The sequence below is a fragment of the Pipistrellus hanaki genome (genome assembly GCF_964339955.1).
Source record: "Pipistrellus hanaki genome assembly, chromosome: 16".
In the NCBI taxonomy this organism is placed as follows: Eukaryota; Metazoa; Chordata; class Mammalia; order Chiroptera; family Vespertilionidae; genus Pipistrellus; species Pipistrellus hanaki.
The window spans coordinates 10679746-10690547 of record NC_140518.1 but is presented as its reverse complement, the minus strand read 5'-3'; the positions used below and the strand labels follow the sequence as shown (position 1 = coordinate 10690547).

At 59.7% G+C, this 10802-nt stretch overlaps 1 protein-coding gene across 2 annotated transcripts; it reads right to left on the bottom strand.

Moving 5' to 3' along the window:
* Positions 1-2109: 2109 nt before the first annotated feature.
* Positions 2110-9742, bottom strand: TMEM92 (transmembrane protein 92). 2 transcript variants are annotated; one of them, XM_084863656.1, is made up of 5 exons: positions 9630-9742; positions 5161-5183; positions 4319-4411; positions 3936-4134; positions 2110-3725 (listed from the first exon to the last, which is right to left on the bottom strand). In XM_084863656.1, the coding sequence occupies exons 1-5, from the start codon at positions 9696-9698 to the stop codon at positions 3612-3614; spliced, it is 498 nt and encodes a 165-aa protein (XP_084719782.1). In that variant the 5' UTR covers positions 9699-9742; the 3' UTR covers positions 2110-3611. The 2 variants fall into 2 exon arrangements, with proteins under 2 accessions (XP_084719782.1, XP_084719781.1); XM_084863655.1 differs by lacking the exons at positions 5161-5183; positions 9630-9742 and having other exon boundaries at positions 4319-5121.
* Positions 9743-10802: the final 1060 nt, after the last annotated feature.

The following is a 10802-nucleotide window of genomic DNA, read 5'->3' as shown; positions in this document are numbered from 1 at the left end:
CAGAGACGAAGAGCTGACGGGAGCCGGATGGAGCACGGATGGGGAGGAGGAAGTGGGACCGCACGTACAGAGGCTGAGGGAAGGCTTCTCTAAGCTGGGCTATGAGGCAGCTTAATGTCCAGGGGACAATAAATGGGGGGTGGGGTGGGGTGAGGGGGGGTGGCTAATGTGGGAGCACCCGCAGGAGTGAGGTCTTCAGAAGGACTGAGGAGGTGGAATCCAGTGGCCGTGTGGGATTTGGCTTCCAGAGGCTGGGGGGTCGGGGGTGTCAGGGGGAGTCAGAGGGAGTCAGGGGGAGGTGGGTGGTTCTCTCGTGATTACATCAATTTTTAAAATATATTTTATTGATTTTTTTACAGAGAGGAAGGGAGAGGGATAGAGAGTTAGAAATATCGATGAGAGAGAAACATCGATCAGCTGCCTCCTGCACACCTCCTACTGGGGATGTGCCCGCAACCAAGGTACATGCCCTTGACCGAATGGAACCTGGGACCCTTCAGTCCGCTCTATCCACTGAGCCAAAGCGGTCAGGGCTACATCTGTTTTTTTCTTTGACTTAGGTGGTGCCTTCACCGGCTGAAATTGAGGCCAGGATTGTGGGAGGCCCAGGGGAGTGGAAGGCACGACTCAGTCTCTCAAGAGGGAGGGAGCACAGCTTCTGCGGCATGGTGGGGCGGTTGGGGGGCCGCTGGAGAGGCACCATTTTGATTTTGAGGTGAGTCCAATGGCCCGGGTGTGCTGGCTCTTGAGCAAAAGTTGATTTCAACCAGAGCGCGGGGTTTTGCCAGGTGAGGACGACGGATGGAGAAAAGGGTGAAGGAATGAAACTCCGGGTGGTGATCACCAGGTTGGATCAAGGCCTCCATGCTGGATAAGGAAGGCCCGAGGGCCTGGTTGAGGGGGCTGCCAGGCTAAGGCCAGTGGCTTGGAGGTCTCCGTGGGCTTAGGGAGTCGCTGGCATGGGGCTAGAGCGGTATCTGGACTGGGAGAATGGGAGCTGATGGTCAGGGTGTGGGAGGTTTGAGGTTACTGGGGTGACAAGATCAGGTGTATCCATCTGAAGGTGTGGCTGAGGCGGAACGGAGGGAAGGCTGTGGAGTCAGAGGTTCTCTGAACTCTCTCCCCTCCCAACCTGGGGAACGCCCTCTCTGAGTGAGAAGGGGGAACCTCTTCATTGGACAAACAGGGCAAACAGGAGGTGCTGGGGGCAGAAACGAGCGTGTCGGGAGCTGGAGTTCTGAAGCTCAGTTCCTGGTGAGGTTAGATTCTTGGTGTCATCCTCTTCCTCCTCCCAACTTCCCACCACGAAGGGCTCCCTTCTCCCCCTTTCTCTGACCCTGGAGCTTAAGGCCCTCCCCCATCACCCAGCATGCCCCTGGGCACAGCTTTTCCTGCACTCCCGTCCTCTGGGGGGTCCCCTGCAGACGTTCAAGTCCACAGATGCAAGGACCACCTTTTTGGTGTTAACCAGGCTGTATGTATCTTTACAAATGTCTGATGGCAGATCTTCACATTTGTTCATTCACTCACTCAGGTGATCATTCATGCATTCATTCATTCAAGTGAATCCCTATTTCTTTCTTTCTTTTTTTTTTTTTTTAATGTTTTTTAAAATTGATTTCAGAGAGGAAGAGGAGACATAGAAACATCAATGATGAGAGTGTATCATCGGCTGCCTCCTGCATGCCCCCTACTGGAGACTACGCCTAAAACCCAGGCATGTGTCCTGACCTGGAATCAAATTGTGACCTCCTGATTCATAGGTTGACGCTCAGCCACTGAGCCCCACGGGCCGGCCAGGTGAAGTGATTCACCTTTTATTATTCATTCTTTGGGTCTGAACTGTCAAACCAAGCAAGAGGCATGAAATTCTCAGTCATTGTGAAATTGCTGACCCACCCACCCACCCAGCCAGACATCCTATATACACCGTGTGCCTGGTCAGTCTGCATAGGTCTCACGAACGACCCTCACATGCCTGGTGGCGTCCAGGCTTTCCCATGTCCATTGCGTATCTATTCCCTGGGCCACATATATGTCATGAGTGCATCACATGACTGAGTCCTTCTAGTCTCTTCCTCATCGCGGGGCTGATAACACATGAATTACTGCCGATCAAAGTTCACAAGGTGAGTCTTTATTAACTTCCAACGCTGATTCCTTGGAAGAAATCTTTTGTTCCTTTGGTAAAAGCCATACTTGCTCATGGTAAAAACACAAACAACGCTAAAGCATACAAAGTAAAAACTTCCTTACAACTGCGCCCCCTCTGAGGCCGCCTCCAGCAGGAACTCACCGCTCAGCCCCTGTTCCCGGCCTTTCGGGGGCCGGCTGTGCCCTGCCCCTGCCCGGGTCCTGATGCCCCAAGGCTGGGCATGACTAGGCGAGGCCTGGAGGAGCCATCCCAGCCGCACACCAGGGCCAGTTCCACCTCGGGGCCTGCCAGGAGCTTGGCCAGCACTGCCGCCGGGCCCTCTGGGGGGGTGGGGGGGGAAGGCCAGCACTCCTGGGCTGCAAGGTCCTTGTGCAGAGGAGCCCTGCCCGCCGGAGCCCCGAGACACGGACATGCTCTCGCTCACTCTGCATGCGCCAACCCCGTGCTCTGCTACAGACTCCCCGGGACCCAGCCCCAGGCACTCTGAGCGGCACTGCCTTCCTCTGAAGGGTTAAAGGCACAGAAGGGACTGGAAGAAACGGGTGGGTCTGCCCTCCAGGAGATCCCAGGGTGGGGCTGGTCTTGGGAGGCCCAGCCCTACAGATGGTGGGACTCCTTGTTCCCCTCCCCCAGGGCGAGTCAGGGAGCTGGGCTCGGGCCCCCCAGGACAGCAGCGGGAGGACGAGGTGTGGAAGCACACACCGGCCACTTGCACCCCGGCAGCCTGTCCAGGCTCTGTAGCACCCAGAGACCTCCCGGGGCGGGAAGCCAAAGCGTATGAGAAGATCCTCTCCCGGAGGGTGGCCCCCGGATGTACTTTCCTAGGCTTCTTGTCAACATGGTCCCTGAAGACTCATCAATGGTGGGATTTGGGGTGCAGAATGTGTGTGTGGGGGCACCCCCCCCCCCCCCCCCACACACACACACAGTGTCCCAGCAGAGTCTGGGCTCACCTGCACACGTAGCCAGAGGCAGGTGCTCGGCAGCAGCAGCAGCGAGCTAATTTAGTGAGTATGTGTGCCCGGGGTAGGGTGGGGCCTTCTCCATTCTGGTAGAACTGGAGCCAGCTCAGAGCTCCCGCGGTCGGATCTCCTGGGTACGCCCTCGGTACGCCCACAGTGTCCTTCACATCTCAGAGCTGCTGCCCGTTGAGAAGCGGGTGCTCTCCACCCCTCAGAGCAGCCCATCCTCCTGCCAGTCCCCTCCACCTGCTGGCACTTTCCTCTTGGCAGCCTCTAACTTGGGTGTGTGTGTGTGTCTGGACACTGTTGCTCCAGCCCAGCCTTTGGGACGAGAGAGTCAGCTGGGGTGGGCCGGGGCCAGGAGAAGCAATAAGTTAAATCCAGAGAGGTAGCAGACTAGGCGGGGGCGTTTCGGGGGCCCCAGGTGCCTCTGGCTTGACCCAGGAGGTGTCGGGAAGGAGATGGCGGAGGCAGGATCCCCGGCAGGAGGTGGCTCAGAAGGCTGGGTTGTCGATGCCTCTGGGGCCCCCAGGATGGTCTTCAGGCCTGAGGCTGTAGGGAGGGGGCGGCTCCATGGGGGGCAGGCCCAGGTCCGGCTTCAGAATAATCTGCGGGGAAAGGCGGGGACAGACACAGAGACCGCTCAGGGCCTGCCGCTGGCACTGCCACCCGCGTGCACCAGGGACAGGGGTGGCCCAGTGCCGCTGCAGGGCACTCGCCGGGGTAAGGAGCCTCCGCCGTCCCCGCTGCTCAGAGAGCCGGACAGCGGGGAGGTGCAGGAGGCCACGGGCAGGGCGGAAATCAGGACGGACACCCACCTCACTGTAGGAGGGTGGGGGCTCGGGGATGGGCACCACGGTGACCCTCTCTGTGGGGGTGACGGGGGGCTGTACTGGGGGCCTCATGCGATCCACCAGGGGGTCCGGTTCCTGTTCGTTGCAGTTCCGGCAGAAGCTCCTGGCCAGGCCGCACATGCACATGATGGGCATCAAGACCAGGAAGATGATGATGAAGATCCTGGGAGAGGAACCACCACCACCATCATCATCCTGAGCCTCAGCCATCCCCGCCGCACCTCCCTCCTTCCCTCCATCCCTCCCTCCCCTGCCCTGCACCCGCCCCCAGGCCAGGAAGGCCAGCCTGTCCTGTGCGGACAAGGCCCCTCAGAGGGCTGTGCCCAGGGGCGCTGGCCCAGGCTCACCTAAAGGGGCCGGAGAAGAGCCCGTTCACCTCGTTCACCCGGCAGCAGATGTCTCCACAGCATTTGAATCCTTCGGGGCAGAGACTTGTGGGGCTGAGAGAGGCTGCTGTTACCAAGATGAAGAACCCAGTCTCCCCCAAACGCACCCAGACACTCAAGACACGAGCCATGCCCCTTGTGGGGTGAGGGCAGGGGCCCCCTCTGGGCTGGGGATCAGAACCAAGGTCCAAGGGCATCTCACTACAGGCCTTGTGCACTTGGGCCCTGCTCCTTCCTGGGCCTCACTTCCCTCGTCTACAAAATGGGTGTAAGGAGAGTCCTGCCGACCTCAGTGGGCAGGGGTGAGGGACTGAGAGTGGAGAGAGGGGAAGTGGAGAGTGTCCAGGAGCTAACGGAGGAGGAGCGAGAGCCCACAGAGGAGGAGGGAGAAGGAGCCGGAGTTCCTGCCACACGCGGTGCTGACTCTCCTGCCCATAGGCCACCCGCCTTCTCCAGAAGCTCAGGCTTCCCGGCATTTCTATATGAAGGTTCCACACCGTTTGCCCCCCCCCCCCCAGGGTCCCTTCAGAGGGGAGAGGGCCTGAGACTGTGGCAAGAAGGAGGGGGGCTCGGCTTCAGAATGCCCATGGTGTGAAGCCCCCCCGGCCCCGGGGTGGCTGGTGGGGAGCGGGCGGAGCAGTCTCCTTCTCTGGGTAGGGGTGTGTGGGGTGGTTTCTGGCTAGAAGGGGAGCGGGTGAGGGTGAGGGCGATGGATGTGGCATTCCCTCCCACGAAGGCAGGCAGGACAGGTGTGGGGTGCCTCCTCCCCAGTTTGGAAGTTACAGCCCAAACCCCAGACTTACAAGGAGCCACATCCTGCGGCAGCCTGTGGAAGCAAAGAGGCAGAAGTTAGGGCCGTAAACTTGGATGCTGTCCAGGTCCCCAGTGGAGTAGCCTGCTCTCCACCTGACTCCGCCATGCCCCCAGGTCCATGATGGGGGCCCTGGCTGCCGGCTGGGGGCGCCCAGCTCTCCTTCCTCTCCTTCCCCTCCCCCCACCACATTCATTCGCTGCTCCCCAAGTCTGTAAGCTCACGCCCTCTGACATCTACAGTTCAGGACGCTAAACTCTCCTGCTGCCACCAGAGTCCCTTCCCACAAAAATCCGATGACCAGCCACCTGGCTGGAGGGCCCTGGCCCCCAGCCTCCAGCCTCAGCTGCCCTCTCCCATCTCGCACACACACACCCACTGGGAGTTCCCGGCACACACCCCGCTGCTTTACTCCGACAAGCAGGGGCAGGCCAGCCCTCTTCCCCACGCCTTCGTGGCCTGCTGAGCCCCATCCGTCCCTCAGATCCCTGCCTGGCAGGGCTCCTCGCTCTCTGAAGCCGCCAGGCCCTGATCTTGGAGCCAGCCCATCTCCCTAGCTCTCCTGTACTAGTTCTGTGGGGCAGGCAGGGGTCTGTCCAGAATCCCATCCCATTCATAGCAACGATGTGTCGTGCTTGGCACAGTCTTCCCCCAGGTATCTGCAAGGCTGCCCCAGCACCTTCCTTCCTGACCCTCTTACTTAAAAGTTACTCCACCGGCCCAAAGCAGTCCCTTCCCGTTTCTGCATTAGCTCTTATCAACATGGAACATGCCACGTGTGTTCCTTTATCGTGTTAATTGTGTGTTCCTGGGTAGAGCATAAACTCCACAGGGGAGGGATTTGGGCCTGTTTTGTTACCGTTGAAAACCCAACAATATCGGCAGAATGGAAGGGCATTCGTCGGTCACCTGGCTTCATTTCTTCCCGGCCGCTCCCAGCCCGGGTTTGGGGAGGAATGCAGCGATGGGAACAGAGCAGGGATTGGGAGGTTATGTCACCCCAGCCTCCCAGGGACAAACAGCCAGGGCTCAAGAATAAGAAGGTAAGGCCGGCCCTAACCGGTGTGGCTCAGTGAATAGAGCGCTGGCCTGCGGACTGGAGGGTCCCAGGTTCGATTCCGGTCAAGGGCACGTACCTTGGTTTCAGGCACTCTCCCAGAAGGGAGTGTGCAGGAGGCAGCTGATCGATGCTTCTAACTCTCTATCCCTCTCCCTTCCTCTCTACAAAAACAACAACAACAATAAAATATATATTTTTTAAAAAGAAGTTAAGTCTGGCCAGCATGGCTCAGTGGTTGAGCATGGACCTGTGAACCAGAAGGTCATGATTCAATTCTGGTCAAGGGCACATGCCTGGGTTTGGGCCTCGATCCCCAGGAGGCAGCCAATCAATGATTCTCTCTCATCACTGAAGTTTCTATCTCTCTCTCCCTCTCCCTTCCTTTCTGAAATAGATAAAAATATAAAATAAAATAAAAAGAAGTTAACTTTGGTGAGACCATCCTATCTTTAGACCTTTTCTTGAAATAGTCCAGTAACATTACAATTGCTAATGACAACAGCAGCGGAGCTAAGAGCATCCCTGACAGCCCCCTGTGTGTGCAGTCCCATGTGCCAGCATCTCACACGGGTGGACAGTGGGGACCGGAGCAGCAGTGAATCCCTGAGGCAAGTGGGCCCAGGGAGGGGCAGGGCACACAGCACAGAGGGGCCACGGCAGAGTGGGGACAAGACCAAGGGGTCCAGACACTCAGTGGCAGCCCCTTCCCCTTCAGATCCCAGGCCCTACCCCTCCTCCCTCTGCTGGCCCCCAGATAAGCAGAACAGATATGAACAGCTTACTAAGTTTGCCCTGAGTTCCTGTTTGGGAGGGATAGATCTTCTCTCAGATCTTCTTCCCGCATATATGGGGTGGGGGTGGGGGGTCTTGTCTGAGGTGGTCTGGGATGGGGGGGGGTCTTGTCTGAGGTGGTCCAGAGCCTGAGTTCTATCAAGTGTCAGGATGAACTTGAGGAATCTCAGGTTACAGTCATGTGCTGCATAAGCACGTTTTGGTCAATGACAGACCATATAGATAACAGTGGTCCCATCTATCTATCTATCTATCTATCTATCTATCTATCTATCAATCACCCTAATATGCAAATCAACCAAACAGCAGAATGACCAGTGGAACGACTGGATGCTATGACATGCACTGACCACCAGGGGGGTAGATGCTCAATGCAGGAGCTGCCCCCAGCCCGCAGGCCCTGACTGGTGGCAGCGGGTGGTGCCAGGCCAGCCAAGGTGAGTGGGAGTGGCCCTGAAGAGGGAGGTGACTGGTGGCGGTAGGGGACAGGGCCGGCAAGCGGGCAGCACCAGGTCAGCCAAGGCATGTGCAAGTGGGTGCCCTGATCGCCCCACTGATTGCCCCACAGATCAGCCCTGATCGCTGGCCAGGCCTAGGGACCCTACTCGTGCACCAGGCCTCCAGTAAGATTCTAATGGAGCTGAAAATTCCTGTTGTCTAGTGATGCCATAGCCAGCAGAGCAACTTCCAGTCCTGCAAGCTCCATTCCTGGTTAATGCCCCGCACAGGTGTACCGTTTTTTAAATTGTTTATATAAGTGGTCGGCAAACCGCGGCTCGAGAGCCACATGCGGCTCTTTGGCTCCTTGAGTGTGGCTCTTCCACAAAATACCACGTGCGGGTGCGCATGTACAGTGCTATTGAAACTTCATGGCCCATGCAGAAAAGTCGGTTTTTGGCCTGGGCGAGTCTATTTTGAAGAAGTGGCGTTAGAACACTCAAGGGGCCAAAGAGCCGCAGTTTGCCCACCACTGGGCTACACCATCTAGGTGTGTGTAGGTGCATTCGATGAGGCTCCCGCGATAAAACCACCAACAAGGCATTCTGAGCACTTGCACCGGTGGTTAACCAGAGCACGGCTTCACCTCACGTACAGGAGAGTCGGGGACAGTGGCAGCACCTGCCCCCTGAGCTGTTGGGAGGAACCAACAAGAGGATGGAGGCTCAGCCTTGTGAGGCACAGACTGAGGCCTAGGGCCTGAGGAGAACCAGGGCTTCGGGGCAGAGCGGCCCTGAAAGTCAGCGAAGCCAGCCTGGTTCAAACCTGTCTTCTAGGCGCACACAGGTATCCAGAGCCTCCCATCCAGCCCTGGGCAGCATTTCCCCTTCCCTGGGATGAGAGAGGGTGTGAGAGGGTGTGTGAGAGAGGGGGGGGGGGTGAGAGAGGGGGGTGTGAAAGAGGGGTGTGTGAGAGAGGGGTGTGTGAGAGAGGGTGTGTGAGAGAGGGGGGGTGAGAGAGGGTGTGTGAGAGAGGGGTGTGTGAAAGAGGGTGTGTGAGAGAGGGTGAGAGGGTGTATGAGAGGGTGTGTGAGAGAGGGTGTGTGAGAGAGGGGTGTGTGAGAGAGGGGTGTGTGAGAGAGGGGTGTGTGAGAGAGGGGGGTGTGAGAGAGGGGGTGTGAGAGAGGGTGTGTGAGAGAGGGGTGTGTGAGAGAGGGTGAGAGAGGGTGTGTGAGAGGGTGTGTGAGAGAGGAGGTGTGAGAGAGGGGGTGTGAGAGAGGGTGAGAGGGTGTATGAGAGGGTATGTGAGAGAGGGTGTGTGAGAGAGGAGGTGTGAGAGAGGGGGGTGTGAGAGAGGGGGGTGTGAGAGAGGGGGTGTGAGAGGGGGTGTGAGAGAGGGGTGTGTGAGAGAGGGTGAGAGAGGGTGTGTGAGAGAGGGGTGTGTGAGAGATGGGGTGTGTGAGAGGGTGTGTGAGAGAGGGTGTGTGAGAGAGGGGGGTGTGAGAGAGGGTGGTGTGAGAGAGGGTGGTGTGAGAGAGGGGGGTGTGAGAGAGGGTTGTGTGTGAGAGAAGGGTGTGCTGCCCACTCGCAGAATCACAGATTACAGAGCCAGCCTTGGGTCAGCAGCCTGATCAAATCCCCCCCGGGGGCTGGGGTCTGCCCCCACTCCTAGAAAGGGCCTAGGAGCCAGCTCTCCCTGGAGGACAAGCAAACACAGAGTCCAGAGACGGCCAGGACCTCCCCAAGGTCACCAGCCCTGGAGGAACAGAGCTGGGACAGGCTAGCCAGGCGTCCAGACCTGAGCCCCAGACAGTCGCGGCTCTCTGACGCACCGGGGAGCGGGAAGGACTGACTACCCAAGGCCAAGGTGCGGGTCAAAGTCCCCCGGCGCACAGGTGCCAGGTGTCAGAGGGGGTGGGCGGGGGTCAGAGTCACCGCACAGCCCCTCCCCCCCCCCCCCCCCCCGAGGCGAAGGAGCCCCGGCCTTTCCAGGGCCTCCCTCGGCTGCCCCACCTGCACCTCCCCAGCAAAACGGGAAAGGAAGTGGCTCATTGCGTGCGGTCACGAGGAAGCCCTAACAATGGGAGGTGGTGACCCGGCTCCGGGAGCAGGCCCGGGACCCCCCAAGCCCGGACCCTGAAAGTTCCAAAGCTTTGCCTCCCGAAGGCTCACCTGGTGGAGGCCGGCCAGCAGGCCGGCCAGCACGGCGGGGGAGAGGCGGCGGACCCAGGCGTCCGACATCCTGGCGTTGGGGCCACTGAGCTTCCGTGTGTCAGGGGAGGAGGGGAGGGGAGGAGGGAAGAGGAGGGAGAGGCGGGAGGGGCGGGGCCGCGACTTCTCCCACGTCTCTCCACCTATGGGGACCCGCCTCGGGCGGGGCGGGGCGGGGCTTCTGCACCTCCCCAGCCGGACTTGGGCAGGGAGGAGGCGGGAAGCAGAGGGGAGAGGTCCGGGTTGGTGACGGTAATTGGGAAGCAGATGAGATTAGTTGAGAAGTAGATGAGACTAATCGGGGAAAATTGTGGGGTCAGTTCAAGGCTACTAAGCTACCCCTTCCCAACTCCCAACCAGTGCCCGCCCCTCTAAGCGGGCCCAGGCTTAAGCGGGGGGGGGGGGGGGGGGGGGGTGCTGCGCCGGACAGGGGGCGAGAGGATGCGAAGGGACACCCTGGAAGTCCCTTCGCCCCTGGCCTTCTGCGGGGCAGAGGGTGAGGGGAAAGGAGGTTCCGGAGTGGACTCAGGGTGTTGTATGGGGGAAAGTGCCCCCCCCCCCATTTTTGTTTCTTTCTTTCTCTCTTTCTCTTTCTTTCTCAAGAAGGAAGGAGGAGGGGGCCTGGCTGACTTCTGGGGCAGGAGAACCAGGAGCACCGCTTCGGTACAACCGTGACCCCTATCTGCCTACGTGCACTTCCTCTTTTTGACCGCAGGGGCAGTTAAGGCCCCAGAGTTTGGAGAGTTGCCTCCGGGTCCGAAATGGGGCTGAGCCGCAGCCGGGGGAGGCTCGGCGAACCGGTCCGCCCGGATTCCTGGGGAGACCCCGCGCGGGCCGCCCCAGCCCCGAGGGGCGGGATTCCCACCCGCCGCGGCCACGCCCCGGCCCTCGAGGCGTGCGGTGCTTCCCCGATCCCGCCGGCAGGTGGCAGCATCGCCCAGCCCGGGATTTCCCAGGAGCGAGGGGCCGCGGGGCTTGGACCTGGGACCTGGGACCTGGGACCTGGGTCTCTCACGCTCCCACCTTGGGGAGCTGGCTGATGGACGGGGTGGGGTGCCGTCTCGGAGGTGATGGGCGCAGGATGAGACCTGTGGGAGCAGAGCGGGAGCTGGAGAGATGAAGCCCGGATGGAGG

Coding starts and splice junctions, on each gene's coding strand:
- TMEM92 (XM_084863655.1), bottom strand. CDS start 4,554: ATGCCCTTGGACCTTGGTTCTGATCCCCAGCCCAGAGGGGGCCCCTGC. Junction 4,135..4,318: donor CTCTTCTCCGGCCCCTTTAG/GTGAGCCTGGGC, acceptor TTCCTCTCCCAG/GATCTTCATCATCATCTTCC. Junction 3,726..3,935: donor CCCCACCCTCCTACAGTGAG/GTGGGTGTCCGT, acceptor CTTTCCCCGCAG/ATTATTCTGAAGCCGGACCT.